The sequence below is a fragment of the Pinus tabuliformis genome, chromosome 9 (genome assembly GCF_031772625.1).
Source record: "Pinus tabuliformis cultivar Carrire ecotype Pingquan chromosome 9, CPIR1, whole genome shotgun sequence".
Lineage (NCBI taxonomy): Eukaryota > Viridiplantae > Streptophyta > Pinopsida > Pinales > Pinaceae > Pinus > Pinus tabuliformis.
In genome coordinates, this window is record NC_142307.1 from 472392438 (window position 1) to 472419644 (window position 27207).

Genomic DNA, 27207 nt, shown 5'->3' on the forward strand with positions numbered 1-27207 from the left:
TCCCCTCAATAGGAGGGGTTTTGGCCTTGGCTTGCAGCCTATATACTGTGTCACTGTTCTTATTGTTTTGGTAGTTGTTTGATGTATCTCACATTATAATAATAAGGAACAAAGCTAATAAGGAAAAAGGAAACACAAACAGTTATCAAGTTAAAGAGAATTAACATATTCATTGCCCTATTGAATTCTCAATGCCGAAAAAATTCTGTAAATTTAGGGTTGTGATCCTTTCCAAAAACCCAAAAAAACCTAGAAAGGGTTTGCTCTGGTTTTGACCCTCCAAATTCAGCCCCAAATAGCCTGGCCCTCCAAAACCAGAAAACTCCACCTGTAGCAGAAAATGATGTTCGCTGCTCCAAAATGCTAGCAATTTCCCCACAAACACGCTCCAAGTGAAATCCTAGTAGCTCAGCCCCTAAATCCTCCAATCGACGCTCCACACAACCAACGCCCAAGGACTGCGTAGGCCTGTAGGGGATGATGTAGTACCACATTCCAACAATTCGTACAACAGTGAGGGACTCCCTTTTCCTCCCGAAAACTTCCTCCTTTGGTTGGAATTTGACCAAGAAACACCCATGTAGCAATAGAGACCGCAATTTCGGCACCAATCCTCCCCAATGACTGTGTGCCTTCTCCTTCTGCGTCCCAGCTTAACTAGAATGGCGTGTAGCTACTTGACGTCTCTCTCTCAGCCTCTAAAAGCAAGGTACATCCTTCCTAGGGTGGCACTCAATGTCCACCGAAGAAAGGTTGAGCTTCACTCCTTGGGAAGCTCTTGTGCTAAGCAACACTTGTAACTCAGCTAAACAACTAAAGTGACAATCAGATATCAAAATATCAAAAAGCCCCAAATGATGCTTCTCTCCACCTATTTATACTTGTTGGCCCTTGGTCTCATGTGGGTCCCTCCTTTGATTTTCGACCTCCCTTAGGAAATTCAAATTACCTACTAAGTGGTGCGTATTATTTGTGGGTGGGTGGCCCCCACATTCCACTAAAAGCTCTTCGACCCACTTTTCCTAAGTCTTGCCTCCAAAATTTGCCTTTAGACCAAAATTGACAAAATTTACAAAATTGGGTTCTTTGCCTTAGAAAATATTTAGGAAGGGACATTACAGTCCTCCCCTCCTGGATGTTGCTTGTCCCCAAGCAACTGCAAAACTAGATGTTGCAAGATATGTTCACTTTCCCATGTAGCATCCTCCTCTGATAAATCCTTCCATTTGACCAAACACTCTCTGATTACCCGGTTTCTCAATCTCCTCTCCCGGGTCTCTAATATGGTCTCTAGGGTCAAAACTAAATTCCCCTCGTCATCCAAAGGTGGCAACTCATTTGTTGTTGTAACTCGCTATCCCAACACCTTCTTTAGGCATAAGACATGGAACACGTTGTGGATCCGACGCTGTGAAGGTAGCTCCAACTCATAAGCCACCTCTTCGAATCTCCTGATCACATTATACAACCCATAAAATCATGGTCGAAGTTTATCTGCCCCCTTCTGCGTCAGTGAAGACTGTCTGTAGGGATGCAAACGTAGGTAGACCATGACCCCTACCTCAAACTATCTCTCCACCCTACGCTTATCTGCATACATCTTTTGCTGCTTTTGAGCCACCTGTAAATTGTTCTTGAGAGCTTGGAGGATCTCCTGATTCTCTTGAACCCAGTCCTTTGCCCCTGGGGCCCTGTTGTCTCCAAACATCATATCAGAAAAAGAAAGTGCATCATATCCATAAAGTGCTAAAAAGTCGACACACTGATTGACATGTGATAAGTGGTGTTGTAGCAGAACTCTCCTAGATGAAGCCACTTTACCCACGCTCTCTGCTGCCCTGTCATGTAGTTGCATAGGTACCCTTCCAACCACTTGTTCACGATCTCGGTCTGCCCATCTATTTGTGGGTGATAGCTAGTGCTGGGCGTAAGCTCTGTCGCCACCAATCGAAATAACTCTTGCCAGAAGGCCCCCGTAAATCTACTGTCCCTGTCACTAACAATGGTCTTGGGAAGACCTCTTGGAAGAACAACTCGGCCACCTGGGAAGCTGAAGATCTCGATGAGATGGCGAAGAAATGGGCGAACTTGGTCAACCTGTCAAGCACAACGTAAACGCAATCTCGTCCTTGTGCAGTTGGCAGCCCCGTGATGAAGTCCATGGACACGCTTTCTCACTTCCTCTTCGGAATGGGAAGCGACTGTAATAACCCGACGGGATGTGAGAACTCCACCTTGTGCCGCTGGCAGTCTACGCACTCCCGTATGTGCCTCAACACATCTCCCTTGAGCCCCCGCCATGAAAATCTCCCTAATGGCACGATATGTCTCGAGGAACCTAGGGTGTCCTGCTAGAGGGGAATTGTGCGCTGCCTGCATAATCCGCTCCTTGAGTTGTGATCCAGCGAACAAATATATCTGGTTCTTGTAGTAGGTCACATCATCCATCACCCAAAATCGGTCATCCTTGTGTGTGCCATCTAGAATCTCGCAAGCCTGCCTGTCCAGTACTCAACCAAAAGTTGAGCCTTCCAGTCATGAGTAACGTTCATCAAAGATAATACTATGGGTCTTCAGGAAAATGCATCTGCTACCACATTGTGCTTCCCCTTGGCTTACTCAATCTTGATGTCATAGGCCTGGATCTTGCTCACCCACTTCTGTTGGCGCTCCTCCAATGACTGCTGCTTCAGGAAAAACCTAAGACTGTTGTGGTTAGTCTTCACTTTGAAATGGTTGCCCACCAGATACTGTCTAGACTTGGCCAGTGCATGCATCACGACCAACATCTCTTTATCATATACTAAGTACAGCTGCTCGTGGGGTAGCAATTTCTTGCTCTCGAATGCAATAAGATGGCCCCCCTGCGTCAACACGGCCCCAACACCCTCTCCGGAAGCGTCACACTCCAACACAAACGACCGTGTGAAGTCTGGCAAAGCCAAAATGGGACAACTGCTCATCACCTTCTTGAGGTGCTCAAAGGCCTCCTGTGCCACCTGCGTCCACTCAAAAGCCCCCCCTTTTTGTGAAATCAGTGAGGGGTGCTGGAAGTTGTGAGAATACCTTCACGAATCTCCTGTTGTATGTGCAAATGCCCAGGAACCCTCCCAACTCCATCACATTCCTGGGTGTGAGCCAATCCAAAATGGCCCTGATCTTCTCCGGGTGTACCTTCCTTCCATCATCCCCAGTCACATGCCCCAGGTACAACATTTCTGTTAGTCCAAATTCACATTTGAACATCTTTGCACACAACTCTTACTCCTCAAGTATGTGTAGCACTACCTCCAAATGTTGAAGGTGCTCCTCCCAAATCTGACGATAAATGAGTATGTTGTCAAAGAAAACAAGAACGAAGTGCGTCAACTGCCCACGAAACACGTGGCTCATACATGATTGAAATGTAGCTGGAGCATTGGTTATCCCAAAGGGCATCACCAAGAACTCAAAATGTCCATAGTGGTAGCGAAAGGCAGTCTTAGGGATGTCCTGCTCCCTCACTCGAATCTGATGATACCTCGAGCATAGATCTATCTTAGAGAAGTATTTCGCTCCTCTAAGCTCATCCATCAACTCGTCAATGCGTGGAATGGGATATTGGTTCTTCAATGTCTTCTTATTGAGGGCCCTGTAGTTAATGCACATGCGCAATGTCCCATTCTTCTTCTTCACCAACACCACGGAAGAAGTGAAGGGACTCAAACTAGGCCTGATGTAATCCAACCTTAGCAGCGCCTGGATGGCCCTCTCTATCTTGTTCGGATAGGCCTTTGGGTGCCTATATGGGGTCGTGATGACTGTGTTCACTCCATCCTCCAACTCAATAGTTTGCTCGAACCCACGATCTGGTTGTCTGCTTGGTGGGATATCCCCAAAAACCCCCTGGTGCCTCTCCAACAAGGCCAATATGTCTGGATGCACAAGCTGTTTCGGAGCCCCTGTCCCCAAGATCCTCAACTCAACTGCCCACTCTATGCATGTCGTAGATCTGCGTCCATCCGGTGGGCTGAAACTGTCTGGGGTGGATAAGAGTGCATAACCCTCAATAGCACTAGCTTCCCATTTGGCCCCATAAACCCCATCTCTAACTTCTCCCAGTCAGTGGTGACACTCCCCAATGAATACAACCACTGGACACCCAACAACACATTGGTGTCTGGGACATCAACTACAAAACAGTGGCCAGGGAGTGAGTAGTTCCCCATATTCACAGTCAACTCGGGAACATACTTCGTGATTTGCATGGTCCGGTCTCTTGGCACTAGTATGGGGAACCCCTCAAATGTCTTTGTCTGAATGCCCCTATGCTCCACCATCTGGGCATCAATAAAGTTGTGGGTGGCCCCACTGTCTACTAGGACTGACACTCGCTGCCCCTGTACTGTCCCCCTGATCCTAAGTGTCAAGTACTTCGACACTCCCTGAAGTGAAGCAAGGACTCCCTCGGATGGGGCAAATGATTCTCCTCGTGGTGGTGGTGGTGGTGGTGGCCCTCCTGATGACTGTCCTCCCTCATCTCCCTGCTCTGCTCCCATCTCAGACTCCTCATCTGGCTCACTGTCTGAATACACCTCAATGAAATGGGCCTTGCCCTTGGTGCACTTGTGCCCAGGTGCCCAAGGCTCCTGGCACGTGAAGCACAACCTCCTCCTCCTAAGGTCTCTTTGGGTCTCCTCATCCATCTGGCCACGTCCCCCATCCCTTTGAGGTGGTCTAGTGTCTCGGTTCCCCTGTGGGGCCATGGGTCTAGTGGGAACAAAAGCCCGAGTCTTGGGCACTGCATCAATCATATCCCAGGTCCTGGAGATAACATCTGTAAGTGATATGGGTTTGTAAGCCCTCACCCAACCACGCAAAGGCTCAGCAAGCCCCTCCACAAATAGCATGATCAGCTGGGCCTTTGAGATGTTTGTCACCATCACTGCCAGTCTTTGGAACTCTATGATGTAAGCCTTTGCGTTGCTACTCTGCCTTAGATGGGCTAACTCCCTGAAATGCAACTCCAAGTCTTTCCTCTCAAATCTCTACAACAACCTTCGGGTGAACTCTGTGTAAGAGGTGATATGGATGTATCCCAACGTGATTAGCCCATGATACCACCACTCCTCGGCATCCCCCTCGAAATGAAGACTAGCGAATTGTATAACATCGGTTTCCCGCATGGGGTTTAGGTGGAAATATGTGTTTAACTTCTGAATCCAAGGCCTAGCTGAACTCTTGGGCAACCCATCAAAGTTAGGGAGTGTAACCTTCCGTGCTATCTTCTGCACATCCTGGTTAGAGGGTCCCCCTCTGTCGTGTTCCCTAGCTCCTTTAGTATGCCTCTCCATGAGGTGTATGTACTCCACAAAAGACGTCACCCACTTAATTCAGGCATCCAATCCCTCATGCTAATCAATACCAGATGCAACTGAGTTGACCAAGTCTGCAACCGAGCCTGGCTCCCTCTCCGACGCTAGCTACTCCACAAAGTGAGGCATAGTGGGACGGCTAGCTTGCCCACTTTGGGGAGTATGTGGGGGCTGATAAGTACAGTTGCCCCCTCCTGCTCTGGAACCTCCAACACCATGAGGCTTCCCCTTCGGCCTTCCACCCATCTGCAGCCCAATGACCTACTGCATCGTGTCCATCATGAGTTGCCCTTGTCTCAACATCTGCTGATTGGTTCTCAGCAACTCCTTCACAACATGATTCTGGCCCAATTTCCTGGGTTTCTCGTTGTCCTCTTGGTTATCCATATTGCCTCGAATATTCTCAACTTCGGTGTTTGAAAATGGATCTGGGCCTCCTTCTCTACCTCGACCCCTGCCTCTACCTCTACCATGACCTCTCTGGAAAACCTAGCCTTGATATCTAGGTGGCATCACCTGCTCTTGTTCCCCACCCTGGCCAAGAACATGCTTTGATACCACTGTAATGTTCCGAATAGAAAATTTATAGCGATAATCAAAGACATGCACAAAAATAACAACACAAATAAATTTCAGCAAAAACCCATAAACAGAAAATGCTCCGGAACACCAAAATGGCCAATTTTATTATATGTAAGCTACTGGAGTACAATAAAAATATGAAGTAGTGCACCTGGCAAGCCCCAGGTGATCAATCTCTCAATGCCCAACTGCTGCAATAGTTTGTCCCTCCAGAAATCTGCGTTGACCCAATTTTTCTACACTGCTGGCTGACTTGGCCCCTTGATTTAGCCCCTCAAAACTGCCTAGAAAATTTTGTAAATTTAGGGTTGTGATCCTTGCCAAAAACCCATAAAAACCCATAAAGGGTTTGCTCTGGTTTTGACCCTCAAAATTCGGCCCCAAATAGCTTGGCCCTCCTCCAAAACTAGAAAACTCCACCTGTAGCAGAAAATGATGTTTGTTGCTCCAAAATGCTAGCAATCTCCCCACAAACACCCTCCAAATGAAATCCCAACAGCTCGGCCCCTAAATCCTCCAACCGACACTCCACACAACCAACACCCAAGAAGGATTGCGCAAGCTTGTAGGGTACGAGGCAGTGCCACGTTCCAGCAATTCGTACAACAGTGAGGGACTCCCTTTTCCTCCCAAAATGTTCCTCCTTTGGCTGGAATTTGACCAAGAAACACCCCTGTAGCAATAAAGACTACAATTTTGGCACCAATCCTCCCCAATGACTGCGTGGCTTCTTCTTCTGTGTCCCAGCTGATCCAGAATGGCATGTACTTGCTTGATGTCTCTCTCTCAACCTCCAAAAGCTAGGTAAATCCTTCCTAGGGTGGAACTCAAGGTCCACCGAAGAAAGGTTGAGCTTCACTCCTTGGGAAGTTCTTGTGTTAAGCAACACTTGTAACTCAACTAAACAGCTAGAGTGGCAATTAGATATCAAAATGTCAAAAAGCCCCAAATGATGCTTCTCTCCACCTATTTATACTTGCTGGCCCTTGGTCTCATGTGGGTCCCTCCTTTGATTTTCGACCTCCCTTAGGAAATTCAAATTGCCTACTAAGTGGTGCGTATTATTTGTGGGTGGGTGGCCCCCACTTTCCACTAAAAGCTCTTTGACCCACTTTTCCTAAGTCTTGCCTCCAAAATTTGCTTTAGACCAAAATTGACAAAATTTACAAAATTAGGTTCTTTTCGGAAATATTTAGGAAGGGTCATTACATTACATTTCATACATGTTGATTTGGGGTAGCATTGGATGTGCTCTAGCCACGAAAATTGGTGGAGAGGCTAAGGCACATGACATCTCCAATACCCAGAAAGGGTTTGGGCAGATTCTAAACAGTTTGGGAGATATTAAAATAATTAATATTTTAATGGAATCCCTAAGTCTAAACTTAGGGAAAATAAAATATAAATTTGAATAAATATAAAAATGTGTTAGAATGGTCCAAAAGTCATGGATCAAGCCAGATCTAATCTTAGCCGTTGATTAGGGATTTAATCTCGGCCGTTGATTTGTCAATGAGAAAAGTATAAGAGGAGGCTTGAGGGTCACTTGGAGAATACACCAAGAGATCAAGATTTCGACTTTCTGGGACTGGGTTTGCTGAGAAAGTTGAGAGAGTGATCAGAGTTGCAGCTGAGGGGCAGTGAATACAGAAGAAGAGAGGTAGAGATAGTGCCGGGAGGATCAGCGCAGCAGCCGGGGAAGTTGATGTAGAGGGCAGAAGCTGGAACTGCCAGAACAACTGGGAAAGCTGACGCAGAGGGCAGAAGCTGGAACTGCTGGAACGAGGAAAGCTAACACAGAGGGTAGAAGCTGGAATTGCCAGGAAAGCTGACGCAGAGGGTAGAAGAGGCTGACGCTGGGGTTTTTCGTGGGGCAGATTGGAGCTGAGGAGCTGTTGGAGTGTTTATCCGGGGTTTCAGCTAGAGCATCTGTCTCCAAAGGAGAGGTACTACTGCCGAGATTATTCTCTGTTGGGTGAGCCGGTTTTGGCACCCAGATTGTATTCAGAAACTGCATAATAATAAAACCCTCAGATAGTTGCACCAGTTTTCCCGCATTGGGTTTTTCCGGGGACATTGGTCCAAAAACAACAATGTCACTTGTGTGCTTGTTTTGTTTCCTTCAGTTGATGATTTGTAATGTGTTGAGCATGTACTTGTATTTATTTCCAGTATTTACATGGTAAATAACTTGTTAATTAACAGAACAAGTAGGTAGGAATAAATCATAAAGTACATGAAGGGTTTCTAACGAGTTAGACTTAGAAATTCCAACAATACAATCTCTGATGAAATGATATCAAATGTCTATGTGTTTCGACCTATCATGAAACACTGGATTTTTAAAGAGCCTAGTGCAACTCTGATTATCACAGTAGATACTGGTCGCCTCCATTCTCTAATTGAACAAGCTCACCAACAACTTTCGAAGCCATATAGCGTCGCAATGGTTGTGCTAGTTTCCATATACTCTGCTTCTGCAAAGCTTAATGCTATTGACCTCTGCTTCCTGTTGCACCAAGAAACAACCCTTGATCCAACGCTGAAGCAACATCTTGATATGCACTTCTTGCCTGCTGAACTGCATGCCTAATCTACATTTGTGAATCCATATAACCTGATACCATCACCTCTAGTATATCTCAACCCATACTTGACCATGCCACACAAATACCTCAGAATGTGCCTTGCTGCTGTCTAATGAACTCTCTTTTGTCCCACCTTAAACTGACTGAGAGTGTTGACCACGAAGCAGATATTTGGTTTGGTGTTGACCAGATACATGAGAGAACCAATAAGCTGTCTATACAAGGTGGGGTCAACGTCCTCATCTTCTGATGCATCGATCTTCCTCTAGTTTGTAATCATAGGCGTAGACATAGGTCTTCAAGGTCTTTGTAGCACATCTCCCTTGACCAAGGAAGATTTCCACATCCTTCTACCATACTTCCAAGCCTAGGAAATAGTGCATCAACCCCAAATCCTTCATGTCAAACTCTGTTGCCAGGTTCCTCTTGCAGTCCTCTATGAGCCTTGATGACCCTGTCAAGAAGAGGTCATCCACATACAACACTAGGATGAGTGGCTCATCCTCTACCATCAAATAGTAAATGTTGGGATCTGCGTCACTCATGACGAATCCCATCTGCGGCAAGTAGCTGTCAATCCGACCATACCATGCCTTGCCAGCTTGCTTGAGCCCATATAGAGATTTCTTCAGTTTGCACACGTGTTCCCCTCTCTTGTGTCTTGAAGCCCTCTGGCTATTCTATATATAACTCCTCCTCTATCACCCCGTTCAAGAAAGCTGTCTTGATGTCCATCTGTTGAATCTTCCATCCCATCTACATTGCTAGAGATATAACTGACCTGATAAAAGTATTTTTGTAAACTGGGGCGAAGATCTCCTCGTAGTCTATCTCTTGCTTCTGTGCATACGCCTTTGCCACTAACCTAGCCTTGTACTTCTCCACGCTTCCATCGACAACGTACTTGATCTTATAGATCCATCAAGACCCCACAATTGACCTGCCCTCAAGCCTTGACACTACCTCCCAATCATCATTTGTCATGATGGAGCTATACTCTTCCACCATGTCATCTATCCACACCTGATGCTGTCGACCTCCTGATAGATGGAAGGTTCGACAACCTGTGCCACCAATGGTTGGTACCTATCTGTTTGTCTGTGTTCTCTCTTGTTCATCCTAGGAGCTCGAATGAACTCCTCAACATCATTTAATGTCTGACAATCTTCCTGGTTCGTCCACTAGTGGTGGGAGGATCGACCAACTCCTCATCCTGCCTTTGCTTCTCCATCTACTGCGAACTCATTGGATCCGCTCTACCTGAGGATTTGCTGGTATTGGTAATGGTACTAGATCCCTGTGACTATCCTTGAGACGGTACCTGTGACTGCCCCTGTTGCTGGCCCAATGGAGCTTCTGCTGGCATCTCACGAGATTTCTTGAAGGCTCTGTCTTCCATAAACTTTACTTCTCGTCTCACGATAATCTTCCTACCACTAGGAATGTAGGTCCTGTATGCCTTAGAGGTATCGCTATACCCAATGGAGTACCCCTTTTCTGCAGTCTGATCCAACTTGGTGTACTTCTCATTTGGTACATGGCAATAAGCTATGCTACCAAAGATCCTAAAGTGACTGACAATTGGCTTCTTCCCTAAGAAGACTTCTTCTTGTGTTATCTTCCCCAATGCGTTGTGAGGAACCTTGTTCTGTATATACACAATCGTGTTACATGCCTCTTCCCAAAGAACTTGGGCAATCCTGGTCATATAACATCGCCTCTGCAGCCCCAACTATGGACTTGTTTTTCCACTCCGCTACCCCATTCTGCTATGGATTGTATGGAGTTTTCCACTCTCTCTTGATGCCTTTCTTCACATAGAAACCTGTGAAGTCACTATTTGTGTACTCACCTCCATTATCCGAGTGAAGCACCTGATATTCTTCCTAGTCATATTCTCTACTAGAGCCTTAAACTCCTTGAAGCGATTGGAGACCTCATCCTTGGTCTTTAAGAAATAGATCCAGGTTTTCTTGGAATGGTCATCAATAAAAGTGATGAAGTACTCGTACCCACTGAGAGATCTAGTGGACATAGGGCCACAAAATATTTGAGTGTATAACCTATAACACACCTTTTGATTTGTTGTCACTTCTTGGGAATGCTGCCTTAGCATACTTCCCAAGTACACACCCTTTCTACACATCATTGTGTTCAGTGACTAATTTTGGAACACCTGTTACTGTCTCCTTGAGCATTCTAAGTGCTCCATGATGTAAATGTCCCATCCTCCTATGCCATAACTCATTCAGGTCTCTCCCACTGTTACTACCATTGCTAACTAGTGCCATTGGAGAGTCGAACTGCAACCTGTACAATCTGTTGCTTTGTACCCCAATTTGTTTCACCTTCTTCCAGTTCTGGTGTTTGATGAACACCTTCTTCCCTACAAAGTGGACATCATATCCCTTATCTTGTAACTAGGATACTGAAATTAGGTTCATACCTAGTCCTGACACATGCAATACATCTGTAACACTGGTGCTTGCTCCTGACTCCCTCTAAATGTCAATGGTACCTCTCCCAACTGGAGTACATTTAGTTTTGTTTCCCATTGTTATCTGGAAGTCCATCTCCTCCTCATTATAGCTGGAGAAGTATTCTCTAACTCCTGTCATGTGAGTTGACGCTCCACTGTCTATATACCAGACTCCCTGTGAAGCTGAGCTAGATAGGCAAGCTATTTAAGCAAACTTGTCCTCCAATCTGGAAGACAAATCTGTAGCCTCTTGAATATCAAATATGTTTGCGGCCTTACTGGAGAATTCTAAAAAATTTACTAAAGACATCCTAAGTATAACTTCGTGTGCCTTTTCTCTTCCTTACCCGACGCTGATCTGCTATTGCAAAATCTGCAGCAAAATCGCTGCGCCCAAATTTGCCCAACGAATTCTCTGATTTGCTCACCAAAACTGCTTCCCGACAACACCATTGCCTGTTGGAACTGCTACTGGGCCAATCAAACTTTTCCTCCTGTCTGGAGTTGGGAATCGAATTTCTAGCCCAACAATTCGAACTGCCTAGTTGGTCTCTGCACAGATCTGGAAGAAATTCGCTTAGAAATCCCTCTGAACTGCGAAATTTCCCCATCTTCACTACTAAGCTCTTGATCTGATCAAAGTTACTTTGATACCATATGAAGATTCCTTGAAATGTAACAACTGGAATTTATTCTTCTAACTGATTAATTATGCAATTTATTTTGTTACGACAAAATAACGAATAAATCACACTGCAATTTCTTCACAATAAAAAACACTGCGGAAATAAAATTGGAAACTGAGAAAATAGAGCGCACACAATAAAAAATTGACACCATTATTTTTGGACAAATGTCCCTGGAAAAACCTAAGGTGGGAATACTGATGCAGCAGATGAGGGTTTATTTTATTACGCATCAGTGAAATCCGAGTACAAAAATTCTGGATACCAAACTAGCAATCCTCAACAAAATAATCTGGCCAAAAAGTAGTGAGATAATTTTTGTCTCACTCGACACTGATCTCAACTCCAAAACTAGCTCAAATTGGTTGCTCGAACACCCCTGCATCAGCTTTTGTGCTGGCCAATTCATACTGCCTCTAGAACTGCTCTGATGTTGTCGTTCTGCCCAACTCATCCTTTGAGAATGACTTGCTTGGCCTTCTGGGATTTTTCCCAGCCTCCAGCAACTGAATCAACCCTTTCTCTAGCTAAATCAAACTCTCCTTTGAAGTTTCCTGCACAGCCTCACTGAGGAAAACTTGACCCTCTTGCTGCGAACTCTCTGAAACTAGAAACTCCTCTAGAATCACTGCCTCTACTCCCTCTTTGCCTTTGCGTCCTTTCTGGCTCAAAATCTTCTTCCTTGCTCGACCTCTACAATGAGAGAGCTTGATCTACCAAGGAACTCAGTTCCCCAGTGTGTCTTCTCCATCCCCATCAATTTGCTCTTATAATCTCTCGTTGGTGAACCAACGACCATGATTAGATCTCCATCAACTGCTAAGATCATCACAAATTCAATCTGTGTGAGTTTCTAGATCATTCTCACTTTTCTCAATTAATTCCCTTTAATTAATCGATTTCCCTAAGTTTAATCATTTTTAATTATCGATCAATTAATTTAATTGAGTTGTCTTTGGGTGTTTTCTCCCGAAACTTTTTTTGGGTTTTGGAGATCTCGTGTTTGTTAACCTCTCTGACCAAAGTCGAGACTAGAACATCTGTCCGATGCTACAAAAACTAACAAAATCTATAATTTTCATTGCCATCGACTAAGCATTTGCGGAGTTGGGATCTACTCCAATCTACCATGGCCATATTCCCAAGTTTGTAAAGAAAATTTAGTATAGGGTTTGCAATGTCCAATAGATATGCCTTTTCTCCCTTTTTTTAATGGGAGATTTAACACTTATGTAGCCATGATATTTTAATTGGAGCATTCTGAGTTATTTGTGGATTTGGATTTTGAATTTTTACATTTGTTTCGTGTTGTAAGTTGAAAATTTAATCAATGCTCTATTAAATGGCAAAGCCATTGGACCCAATGTGGGAGTATGGTGAACCATGTGACGGTGATAATAGAACAAGGCTGAGTTGCAAGTTATGTGGAATGGAAATGTTCGACAGAATCACCTACTTGAATTACCACCTTGCCAAAATCCCCAGATGTTTTCCTTATTGCAAAGAATTCAATTTTTGATATTGCTAGGAAGAGAGATCAGACGGAGGAATTAAGGAACTGCATGGGAATTTCCAGCTTCTCAAGGGCGAAAGAAGCCCAATACTCAACCACGTCTTCTTAGTGCAATATGATTATGATCAGATTATCCTTATAGTATCTAGATGGCTCGTGATGATCATCTCATGATATATATTTATTTTTGTTTTGATGTGATTTTGTATTATCTTGTCAGGATTTATGACTGCATAGAATATCATATTTCATTATCAATGATTTATGTGCCACTTGACATATGATACATTTTATATTGTAGTGCTATTTTCATATTTATGTGACAATGTATTCTTTTGATGTTGATGTTACTTTAAAAGTTAAAAAAAATGAAAAAAATGATTATTTGTAGTTTTTGAAAGTTTTCCGATAATTTTTTATATTTTCACCAATATTGCTGATAATCTAAATTTTGGACCCTTGGTGATATATTGCTGATAACAATAAATGTAACATTGATATAAACTGCTAGTTTTTTCTACTTATTATTATCTGCTTAGCTGTCTGTGAAATTTAGTTACAAGTTATTATGTGTTGTTTATGAGGGAAAATATTTGTTCTTTCCCTAGAAAAATTGTTATTGGATAATTGCATAAAAAACTATCAAGATTAAGAACTCTTTTCTACTATGTTGATGAACATTTTTTCCTAGAAATGATCTTGGATGTTTGAAATTTTACAAGTGCAAAGGTTGAAGTAGATATTTATCATATGACAAACCCTGTTCAGAATTTTGCTGTTTTTAGTTTATTCTATTTGTTTCAGCTGACAATGCTCCCATCGCACATGTTATATTAGCTCAAAGTCATGAGTGGACACTACTTGATAACAAAGAACTGGGGGATCAAGATGCCTTGGATGTAGATACATTCTGGTTATTTATCATTGTCTTCTGGAAAGCTCTTAAGCAAGTAATAAGATATAGATTCTCTGTTGCTTCCTTTGCTTGTGACTAGGCATTACTCAATATTCTGATTTCGTGTGATATTCTGTGGGTTCAGGAGCCAGATGCAGCATTAGGTAATGGAGGTTTGGGTAGGCTTGCTTCTTGCTTTCTCGATTCTATGGCAACTTTGAACCTTCCAGCATGGGGTTATGGCTTGCGCTATAGATATGGTTTATTTAAGCAACGTATCACAAAGGAGGGCCAACAAGAATCAGCAGAAGACTGGCTTGAGGTTTGATTTTTTGCTTGTTATTTTCAGGTACAATTTTTCCATAAGGTTATTTCACGTGGATGGAAATTTATCATATTCTTTGTTTGTTTGTTTGATGTGAAACAGAAATTCAGTCCATGGGAGATTGTTAGACATGATGTCATATATCCTGTCAGATTCTATGGAAGGGTGGAGATTTCTGCAAGTGGCCAGTAAGTTTTCCTTGCAGCATTTTTTTTCCTAGCAAGTTTGAAATACAAGTCCTATAAAATGGTTGTGAAACTAACAAATTAGAATATTAAATCTGCTACATATTGAATTCAATACTCTCCTCAATAACATATTCACACTATTTAATTCTATTTTTCTAAAAGAGAATCTTTTCTTCCTTAACATTCTTTTAATGCTATAATATAAACAACAATATGATAGAGTCAATGTGTTTGGTTATGATTCATCAAAACCCCAATTGGAGTGCTTGTAAATTTATAACCAAACAAAACCTAAGGTTTCTCGTTCTATTCAGATCAACAATGCCAAGCAGCTGTTTGACATTTTGCTATTGAAAAGTATCATGATATTATGCTAAATTGCAGCCTATCTATTTGCATCGTAAATCTGCACAGGATTCTTTTGCTGTACTTTCTTGAATGTGATTTATTTTGGCACCAAATCTTTCATCACTATTACAAAGATCTACTCAATCCTCTCGTTACTGCCCAAATTGTACATAATGATGAAAGACCTAATCTATAAAGTAGAATCTGAAGGCAACCTCTAGGAAGGTCACCACTATCACCTTGGCAACCTATCCTTCGTTGCTTTAGGCTGGTTCTCATCCAGCTTGAATGGGGTATTCCCTATTAGGATTAATAAAACCATGCAATGAAGCACAAGGTGACATTGAGAGTCATCTTAGTAAAACAGGATTTGGAGTTTTCTTTAGGGTTTTTAGAAAAATGATGGAAGGATGTTAAGATCAGTGCCAAATCCAACTAGGACAAAAGAGTCAAGGTGAATCAAGCAGCAAATGAGTTCAAGAAGAAAACCCTTAAGGGAGTTGGCTTATTTCCTTCAAATATGAGGTTTTGAGATTAGCCCCAAAACGTAGAGTAGTCCCTCACCCTATTAACATCAGCAAAGAATTCAAGGTCTAGAATAAAAGGTTTCAATGGAATACCACCTTCACCATCCAAAATCAACTATAACTTGATGAAATTAGTCAACACTTCAGCCAAGGAACCAAGAGGAAGAACAAAACATGTTATGAAGTACTCACTGGCTTAACAAAGAAAGAATGAGTACAAACCCTAAGCTTCTTCCTTCCACGTGATAATGTATATCTGTCATGTTAATTTTCTAACCCTGTTAAAATATAGATTATTTCCTAGCAAATTTCCTTGCCGATTTTAATTAACTTTTCGGCTTGTTGAACAAAATGTACTACATGGATTTTAACTAGTAAATTAATTTTTAATTTTCAGTGGAAGCAAAACAAACAGCCAAATTCAAGTACAAATACACATACAAAATTTGCCATTCAAAATTCAACTTTTCATTCACTTTTTCTTTGATGCTCACAAGGGCTTTCCCAACTTGGGAAAAGTTGCCCATTGAGAAAATACAAGCTATAGCAATATTCAGAAATTCTCTGATAAATTTTTGGGCACCTATATGAGCTATATGACCCTTTGAATTTTGTTGATCAACCCCTTGCTCTGCAAAAACTGTTGTGTGATTCGTGGCACATGCGAGGTCGCGTTGCTACCTTGCATCTTCTTGAACTCGCATGTGTGGCACAACCTCTACAAGTTTGCTATACAATTGCACTAGAGTTGACACCTTGTTTTCTCTGGCACTTGGATGAAATTCTTTCTTCACCCAATCACTGATAGTTCCTTCTCTCATCTGTGTGTATTCTCTCTTAGCCTAGCCTTATGACTAAATCAACAACCCTAATCTCCAAAGTGATTGAGAGTTGAGATTGTATCTCAATTTCACTTGAGATCAACGACTGTGATTTATCTAATTTATTAATGCACATAACCTTTACATTTCATTAAATTAACTCACTTTTCTCATAAAAACAACTTACTTTAATAATTAATGTAATTGCTAAGGCTAAGAGTCAATTAGACGACTTCACATTTAGACCTATGCAGAAATACTTGTCTGAGCTACAAACATCAACACTTCCTTTTAATAAGGAAGGTATTCTGCACCACTCCTAGTTTGTCCCTATAAAACACAAACTTCTCTTTACCAAGAGTTTGGTGAGAATGCGTGCAATTTGCTCATTTGTGGAGATATATAGAAGCTTCACTTCCCCTTTTTGGATCTTATCTTTGATGAAGTGATATCTAATCTCCATATGCTTGCACTTGTCATGTAACACTGGATTCTCAGAGAGTTTGATACAACTTCTATTATCACAATATATCAATGTAGGCTCCAACTCTTGACCAAATAATCTCGCAACTAACTTGTGAAACCAAATGGCCTCACAACTCGCCATACTCATTGCCATATACTCTATTTTTATTGAACTAAGTGCCATGGATGACTGTGTTCTGCTGAACTAGGAAATCATTGTTCATCCAAGACTAAAGCAACACGCTCAGCTACACTTCATATCTACCACACTGGCTACCCAATTTAAGTCTGTATATACCTACAAATTCACTCCATCACCACCAAGATACCTCATAGCATACTCTAGTTTACCTCTCAAGTACCTCAATGTTAATTTTTCATAGGGCTACATTGTTCTTTGCTTTGATAATTGCATTTCTTCATTAATACATTAAGTTCAACCCATATCATCATTACATTATTCAGATCTACACCATTATTCATCAGCATATGCAATTATATAGAAAGAACAACATCATCATCATCAATGCAATGAAACATAAAGGAGCAACAGAAGAAAAGCATGCACACACATAGAGATACCAATGTTGATTTGGGGTAGCATCGAATGTGCTCTAGCCACGAAAATTGGTGGAAAGGCTAAAGCACATGAGATCTCCAATACCCAGAAAGGGTTTGGGCAAATTCTAAACAGTTTGGGAGATATTAAAATAATTAATATTTTTAATGGAGTCACTAAGTCTAAAATTAGGGAAAATAAAATATTAATGAATATTAATATAAAACTGTGTTATAATGGTCCAAAAGTCATGGATCAAGCCAGATCTAATCTTAGCCGTTGATTAGGGACTTAATCTCTGCCGTTGATTTATCAACGAGAAAAGTATAAGAGGAGGTTTGAGAGTCACTTGGAGAAAAAATCTAAGGGAGACCAGTGAGTTCAATTTCTGGAGCAAGGTTAGCTGAGAAATTGAACCAGTGGTCTGGAGAGTAGTCAGAGGTAGCAAGTATAGAACAGAGAGACGGGAGATCAACACAGAGGTAGAAAAGGCAGACGTAGGGCCAGAGGAAACCACGTAGAGGCAACAGAGACTGCGCAGAGTCAGTAGGGCTTGTGTCATCCACGCAGAGGCTGCAGGAGTAACGCATAAGGCCAGAGAGGCTGCGCAGACTCCAGAGTCTCAATAGGCTGACGCAGAGGATTTTAGGTCAGTAGGGTTGACGCTGGGTTCAGAAGAAGTGCTGGAAAATTTGTCTATCTGTGGGTAAGCCAGTTTGGCACCCTGTTGTACTAGAAAATTGCTGAATAATAAAATCCTCCCTTGCTGCACTGGTTTTCCCACATTGGGTTTTTTCCGAGGACATTAGTCCAAAATAACTATGTCAATGTGTTGATTCTTGTGCATATGTTTGTTTCAGTATTACGGTGTGATATCTGCAACAATATTTATTTTGATGTTTATTGAAGTAATTTCATGAATAACTTATGGTGAAATAAGTAGGAAAAATAAATCAGTTGCTGCAGTGATAGAATTTTCACATGGTATTAGGGCAAGTAATCAGAGACAGAAAGGGAAAATCAGTTATGGGTTGAGACCACGATGCAGAGGCATCCACCTCACGGGACTCACGCAAATTTTCAAAAAATTGCACAAGAGAAAGAGATTTCGATTTCTCTATGTTGGCTTCTAGGCTGGAAGAAGAAGTGGCGTGCATGACTAGTGTTGCATCATCAAAAGTATGGTATATAGACAATGGAGCCTCGTGGCATATGACGGGAATTAGGGAGTGTTTCTCAGAATATCGAGAAGAGAAGATGAACTTTCAGATCACCATGGGGAACTAGGCAAAGTGTACTCCAGTAGGAAAGGGTACCATAGTTTTTCAGACAGAATCGGGAGAGCGGTTCCATGCCACAAATGTACAAGAGAAAGAGATTTCGTTTTCTCTATGTTGGCTTCCAGGCTAGAAGAAGAAGTGGCGTGCATGACTAGTGTTGCATCATCAAAAGTATGGTATATAGACAGTGGAGCGTTGTGGCATATGACGGGAATCAGGGAGTGTTTCTCAGAATATCGAGAAGAGAAGATGAACTTTGAGATCACCATGGGGAACAAGGCAAAGTGTACTCCAGTAGGAAAGGATACCATAGTTTTTTAGACAGAATCGGGAGAGCAGTTCCGTGCCACAAATGTGTTGCATGTACCATGATTGGGGATGAACTTACTTTCCGTGTCACAACTATAAGGCAAGGGCTATGACGTCTACTTCATCAAGGAAAAGGTATACGTCAAACACCCGAGCTGGAAAAAGAAAGTGCAGATCGGGATCAAAAGTAATCGGTTGTATAGATTACAACTAGAATCACCAATGGCACTAATAGGCAGTCATGGGGACAAGGACTTGAACGAACTATGGCACAGAAGGATGGTCACTTGCACCATGGAGCTCTGAGAATTCTCAGGAGCATTGTAATAGGAGTTCTGGATCTGAGTACGGAACAAGATGATGTATGCAGGGGATGCTCTCTAGGAAAGTATGCCAAGGCGACATTTCCTAGGAGCAAACACAGGGCCAAGAGTGTACTAGGATTGATACACTTAGATATTTGCGGACCTATGTCTGTCAAAGGTCTCAGCGGTGCCGAGTATTTCCTTACCGTCATTGACCACTCGAGGAAAACTTGGATTTATTTTTTGAAAACCAAGGATGAGGTTTTCTGTGGATTCAAGGAGTTCAAGGCTCTTGTGGAGAATCTGACTGGGAAGAAAATAAAAATCTTGCGCTCAAATAATGGTGAAGAGTATGTCGATAAGGACTTCACTGATTATTGCGCTAAGGAGGGCATCAGAAGAGAGTGGACAACTCCCTACAATCTGGAGTAGAATGGGGTGGCAAAAAGGAAAAACAGTGCTATTGTAGAAGCAGCTAGGGCCATGCTGTATGATCATAATATGCCAAAATCCCTATGGGCGGAAGCATGCAACACCGCTGTCTACGTTCAAAATAGGACTCCTCATTGGGCATTGGGCAAGATTACTCCAGAGACAGTCTTCACTGGGAAGATGCCTGAAGTCAATCATTTCAGGATATTTGGGAGTTTAGCATATTGCCGCATACCCGAAGAAAAGAGGAAGAAGCTAGATCAGACTGCAGAAAAGGGATATCTGGTGGGATATAGCGAGAATGCTAACGCATACAAAATTTATCTTTCAGGGAGCAGGAAGGTAGTAGTACGGCGAGATGTAAAGTTCATGGGGGACAAAGCTTTCAGAAGATCTCGTGAAATGCCTTCCGAGGAGCAGTTGAAAGAAGATCCATTGGTCATGCCTCTTCAACCAACGGAAGTGAAGAATTCTTCCTCAGGTCAGGAAGATTCTCAGGATGAGGAGGAGGAGCGAACAAAAGCACCTGTTGGCAGAGGAAGAACTAGTAGGGAACTTCGTCAGATTCTGCGTGATGCAGAGAACTTCAGTGGTGAGCCAAGGAACAGTAAGAGAGAGCAAAAACAGCCAGACAGATATCAGGCGTTAGTAGCTCAGGATGGAGAGCCTGCCAATTTCAAGGAGGCAGCACAACATCAGGTTTGACTAGATGCGATGGTAGAGGAGTATAACTCCATAATGGTGAACGATGTCTGGGAGGTAGTGTCGATGCCTCAAGATAGATCTGTGGTAGGTTCAAGATGGATCTACAAGATCAAATATGCTGCGGATGGCAGTGTTGAGAAATACAAGGCTAGGTTTGTGGCTAAGGGGTATGCTCAAAAGGAAGGGATTGACTATGAGGAAACCTTCGCCCCGGTAGCCAGGTATACATCTATTAGGACCGTGATATCTCTTGCAGCCCAGATGGGATGGGAGATCCATCAGATGGATGTCAAGACGACATTTTTGAATGGGGTAATAGAAGAAGAGGTATACATTGAACAACCAGAGGGCTTTGAAACTCATGAGAAGAAGCCTCATGTATGTAGACTGAAGAAAGCCTTGTATGGGCTGAAGCAGGCATCGAGAGCGTGGTATGGTCGAATAGATGGCTACTTGCAGAAGATGGGGTTTGTCAAGAGTGACGCGGATCCGAATCTCTACTATTTGGTCGTAGAGAACGAGCCACTTATCTTAGTATTATATGTGGATGATCTCTTTCTGACAGGATCGTCCAGACTCATTGAGGACTGCAAGAAGAATCTAGCCACAGAGTTCGATATGAAGGATCTGGGACAAATGCACTACTTCCTAGGGTTGGAAGTTTGGCAGCAGAAAGGAGAAATCTTCCTTGGGCAAGGGAGGTATGCTACAGAAATCCTGAAAAGGTTCGGGATGAGAGACTGTAGACCTATGGCTATGCCAATGATCACCAATTGGAAGAAGATTGATGCATCAAAAGACAAGGATGTCGATCCCACGCTATACCGGCAGCTCATAGGGTCCCTGAGGTTTCTTGTTAATACTAGACCAGATATTTGTTACGCTATCAACACCCTCAGTCAGTTCATGGTGGAACCAAAGAGGGCACACTGGGCAACAACGGAATACGTTCTCAGGTATTTATAGGGAACAGTTGATTATGGGCTCTTATACACCAAGGGGAAGGATATCAGGTTGAGTGGATTCACTGATGCAGATCGGGCAAGAAGTTCAGTGGATTGGAAAAGTACCTCTGGGTACTGTTTCAACATTGGATCAGGAATGACCTCCTGGTGTAGTAGGAAATAGAGGTTCGTGGCTCTGAGCTCATTTGAGGCAAAATATATGGCAGCAAGCATAGCTTCGGGTGAGGCCATATGGCTTAGAAGGTGAACCTATTTAGAAGAAATAGGGAGGCGACCAAGATCATGTGTGATAATCAGAGTTGCATCAAACTCTCTGAGAATCTAGTGTTTCATGATAGGTCGAAGCATATTGATATCTGGTGTCACTTTGTCAGAGACTGTGTCCAACGAGGAGCTGTACAGTTGAGCTACACTCCTACAGGAGAACAGGTGGCAGATATCCTCACCAAGGCCCTTGGAAAGTCAAAATTTGACTACTTCAGGGAAAAGATGGGGATGGTAAAGAACCCCTTTCAGAAGTAGAAATGAGTGTGTTAGCAGCACGAATGAAGAGGGAGTTGCAGTGCAGATGCAGTGTTGGGAGAAAGGACCAGCAACAACACAGATGTAGAGGGAGTTGCAGTGTAGATGCAGTGTTGGGAGAAAGGACCAACAACAACACGGATGCAGAGGGAGTTGTCGTACAGATGCAGCAGTGGCAGTAGCAGAGTCATGGGCAGCAGTATAGGATGCAGTAGTGTAGAGGATGTTGGGCAGGGAGGCTTAGCATCAGCACAGGGACCGATGTCGGATGATCAGGGTGATACTCAGTGAGGAGTATTACTAGAGCACAATCCTCGCTAAGAGGGAGTGTTGATTTGGGGTAGCATCGGATGTGCTCTAGCCACGAAAATTGGTGGAGAGCATAAAGCACATCAGATCTCCAATACCCAGAAAGGGTTTGGGCAGATTCTAAATAGTTTGGATGATATTAAAATAATGAATATTTTTAATGGAGTCCCTATGTCTAAACTTAGGGAAAATAAAATATTAATGAATATTAATATAAAACTGTGTTAGAATGGTCCAAAAATCATGGATAAAGCTAGATTAGCCATTGATTAGCCATTGATTAGGGACTTAATCTTGGCCGTTGATTTGTCAACGAGAAAAGTATAAGAGGAGGCTTGAGGGTCACTTGGAGAAAAAATTGGGGGAGACCAGTGAGTTCAATTTCTGGAGCAGGGTTAGCTGAGAAATTGAACTAGTGGTTTGGAGAGCAGTCAAGAGGCAGCAAGTACGGAACAGAGAGATGGGAGATCAACACAAAGGTAGAAAAGGCAGACGTAGGGCCAGAGGAAGCCACGTAGAGGCAACAGAGACTGCGCATAGTCAGCAGGGCCTGTGTCATCCACGCAGAGGCTGTAGGAGTGACGCAAAAGGCCAAAGAGGCTGCACAGAGTCTCAACAGGCTGATGTAGAGGGTTTCAGGTCATGCAGAGGTCAGTATGGTTGACGTTGGGTTCAGAAGAAGTGCTGGAAAATTTGTCTATCTGTGGGTAAGCCAGTTTGGCACCCTGTTGTATTAGAAAATTGCTGAATAATAAAATCCTCCCTTGCTGCACTGGTTTTCCCACATTGGTTTTTTCCGGGGACATTTGTCCAAAATAACTTTGTCAATAACTTTACAAATTGAGTATAAGAACTTTTTACCACAATAGAAAAGGAATTGGAGATGTTATGCCTGTTCTATATGGCTGAAAGAAGAAAATAAACTTGCTGTTTGGACTTGTCACTTTTGTAATTCCGAAGATTGCACCAGGAAAACAAGCCGAAGGCCACTTCAAAGTCCTGAAATTGGCTTTTGGTGGACCTACAACTCAAGGTATTTGATTGGAAATGTTAGTACTATGAAAGACCTTTCCAATGAGCACAAGAACACCAAATTTGGATAAGTAGTTAGAAGGGTATTCCGTTAGCAAGTAATCTAACCGGAAAATAGTCCACAACTGTGAGCGCCGAAAATTGACTTGGCCCAAATGAGTGATCAGACCCGCAAAACATTTTGGAAAACCAATATATGATCTAAAAGTAATGAATAATCAATGGAGAACCTATTTAGATCAATTGTAATGGATACAAGAGAATTTATCTTAGATTTCATGTATTCCAAGGCAAAGGTTTGCCTCCAATCACTTCTAATTGTTGTAGATGATTTCTAAAACTTGTATTCAGCCTTAACCCACTTGAAAAAAATGTTAACACATCAATATAGAGTGATTTAGGGCTTCCCTACACTGCAATTTTGTGGTGATTTGTCCAATGAAATAGTCGATAAATGCAACTTAAACCACAAGCTAGTGAATAAATTCACTATTGAAATATTTTTTGGATTTTTTATAATATGTAATTTGGATTTTTTGAAATATATATATATATATATATATATATATATCTGTTTTAATGCACATCAGTAAGTTACATCTCAATTTGGAAGTGACTTTCCAAAAATAGAAAGTCATGTCTAAATGATCAAGGATGATCTTGACATATGGAATCCACTTTAAAATCAAATCAATCCTGATTATACAAGTCAAGAATTAATATATTTATCCTTACTAGTATTATTATTATTATTATGATACTATTATTTATAAAATAGTCTAAATTCATTTACTTTTAATGGCTTAATAAAAAATGAATTCTCTCATGGAATATGTAAATTAAATTGAGAATCTCTTACTTTGGAAATGGAACCTCTCTCTTGGAATAAAATAATAACGCCACACTTAAGAGAATGTAACTCTCCCTCACTAATTCAATGTATGACAAAAGTGTAACTCCTCCTCATTAAATGCACTTGTAACTCCCCCATTCAATCCGATTTGTAACTCTCACCAAACATTCTCTCATGTCTAAGTGTAACTCTTTCTCTCCCTAATTCGAATTGTAATTCCTCAAGGCAAGTGTACCTATCTCTCTATTCATTGGATGAGTTACACTTCTCCTCAAATAACTCCTCCCTCATGGAATTCGATTCTCTTATTATTGGCTCAAGGCATGAATTCATTTTGTAACTCTTCTCCCTTCTCATCTATTTAAGCAAGAGCAAGTGAGAGTTGAAAGTAGCATGTTCATTTTCAAGAAAGAGAGCTAGTGTTGAGTGTGTGCAAGAGAAGTGTGAGAGAAAGTGAAGATTAAGAGCAAGGGAAGAGTTAGAGTAAGTGTGAAGGACAAGATCTGATTAAGAGAAAGAGATCTTCAAGCAAAGAGCAAGAGTACTTCAGCCACAAGTTGATTAGGCATTGGTGACATTATTCATTCTCATTCTCTCTCTCTCTCTCTCTGTACTCTGCTGAACAATTGAAGAAATCTAATAAAAGAAGAATCATTTGGGTTTTCCCCTTGTGGTTTTTTCCCTGGTCATTGGACCTAACTCTTTGTGTCTTATATTTGTGTTTGGCTGCCTTCATATGATCCTAAAGTTTATGTTCTATCTACAATTACTGATCTGAAAAGTTTTGAAGAAGAAATCTGCATTCTAAGTAATTGCAACAACATAGAAAACTTAGTTTTTTGCAAAGTACGTTTAGTTTTCTGCATAGAACTTTCAAGTTTCTGCAAAGAATTTTTAAATTTTTGCATAGAACTTTAAGATTTTAACACCATGGATACGACATTAGTATCAAAACAAGACAAGAAATAGATACAAAATCCTATTGAGAGGGCTTCCCAAGGAATGCATCCTCCAACCAAGAGATCAACAATTATAGAAGATAAGGTTATTTAACCTACATGGGAGAGCTAATCTTGTCCAAAAAAGAACAACAGTACCTTGTATGAATTAAGAAAAAGTGTGAGATAAAACCTAGACCACCTCCTCCAAGACTTCTTGGATCAATTTTCTTAGCCTTGTAGTAACTTTGTGTTGCTCAAAAAATTGCCTTTGAAATAAATTTGATCAACTAAACAAGAGAAGAGAATTCATGTTTAAATCCTTTTGTCTCATGAAAAAATTCACATTGTATTATATAGCTCAACAAGTTCACAATGATTTGCCAAGGAGGAGAAGGCCTATATTTATAGATGAGGCTTTTCAAAAATTCCTCTTTGGTCTCCCACAAAATAAGTGACTTTCCATCCACAAAATGCTTGGAAGCTAAGTCAAGAATAATTGAATTTTCAAAATTACATTCAGTAAAACCCCAATAGAGGCAAAAATGCTGCATCGATGTGGTGAAGTGGCGTTGTTTTGATCGTAAATGACAAAATGTTCCACTTGTGATTGCATTGCAATTTTCCTTGAATTTGTCTCTGTCATTTGGTGCTCCAAAGACATGATTTCACCATATAGAAGGCTCAAACGACTACGAAAAAGGTGGACGACTCCTAAAAAATTACCTCCAATAAAGACTCAAATAATGCTTATTATCCTTCAATATATGCCTTAAATGAAGGCCCATGCCTATATCATAAGTCAAGGTACTTCCATGAGGCATGTGAATGACTTTCCAAGCTCAAAAATTGGTCATAAAACCCTTAATAAATAAAGTGACGTCAAACATGGAAGAAATAATTTTTCCTTGAGGTTGAAACATTCCGTTGGATTCTCTCTTGATTTGTCTTGAAATAAATTTAGGAGTGCTTGGAACCTTGAACGACCTCCTTGCCCTTGCTTACTTTCCTCGAATGATGGGTCGACCTCTTTCCAATGCTAATTGCTAGCTGATTTGGTGAAGAATACTTGAAAATTGGCTTGAATTTGACTTGAAAACACTTCAAACAACCCTTGGGGATCTCCTTTATCCATAAGTCTCTTTAAGTTTGTTGATTGGAGTACAGAAGGAAGGGTTTTGCTTTCCTAGGTGGTAAGGGCAACAAAAGAACCCACAAGACAACCACTAGCAGAATATTAATTATTTAACTATTTCCTAAAGTTAGGAAATATTAAAAAATCCTAAGTTAACTTATGATTTAATCTTAACCCTTGATTCCCATGGGGCTTTGGATTGACGGTGAATGGGTGCATTGTTAAGGCACTCCTTGCGATAGGTCACTGGTTCAAATCCCCCGTGGGTGCTTACCTACCTAAAAAAGAAAAAAAGAAAAAAAAATCTAAGCCCTTGATTACAATATAATCTCAACGGTTGAGAAGGCGATTAGGGTTGAGATGGAAATTATAAGAGATAGAGTGAGTTGGTGGCAATTCAGTTGAGCATAAGCAGTGTGTGTCAGATTAGTGAAGGAAGAGTCGAGGGTTTTAGTAGATTGTAGTGATTCAACATCCAAGCAAAAGAAATCGAGTGAGGGCCAAACTCTTATAGCCTCAACATAGTCTTTCTATTTGCACATGCGCGCAGAAGAGGAGACTTGAGCTCATACGTATGGGTAGATTAGTTGATGTGTGCAGAGGTTTTGTGTAATATCCATGAATTTTGTGAGTGCGGGAAATTACTAAGGAGTTGCCCAATTTTGTTGACATTATATAAAAGGGTCAATTATAATTAATAAAAAGGGGCAAATATTATTTTATTAGAGAATGGCGGCAAAATATTTTTATTGGAAAATGGCGGCAAAATAGTATTTTATTGAAGAATGGTGGAAAAGCATTATTTTATTGGAAAAGGGTGGAAAATATTATTTTATTAAAATGGCGGCAAAAGTTATTTAGTGGAAAATGGCCCTCACCAATAAATAATAGTAAAAAAAGGAAGTCTAGAAGCATGGGGAGAATTATAAAAGGAGGATGGACTAATTTTTTGAGCATTCAATTCGGACTTAAGGGTTTCAAGTGAAACTCTAAGCTAATTTCGATGGACTTCAAGGTGTGAAGATTCCTTGATTGCAATTATTGGATATTATTCCCCTAACTGTTATCATTTTAATTGTTTACTTCAATTAA

The 27207-nt window shown here is 41.5% G+C and overlaps 1 protein-coding gene across 1 annotated transcript in view; it reads left to right on the top strand.

The window, feature by feature from the left end:
- The window catches only part of LOC149149241 (alpha-glucan phosphorylase, H isozyme-like), a 282919-nt gene that overhangs the window by 35741 nt on the left and 219971 nt on the right, over positions 1 to 27207 (top strand). The window contains exons 5-6 of the mRNA XM_089443518.1: positions 14243 to 14419; positions 14525 to 14610. Of these exons, the coding sequence (XP_089299644.1) occupies positions 14243 to 14419; positions 14525 to 14610 (263 nt within the window). The remainder of the gene's footprint in view (positions 1 to 14242; positions 14420 to 14524; positions 14611 to 27207) is intronic.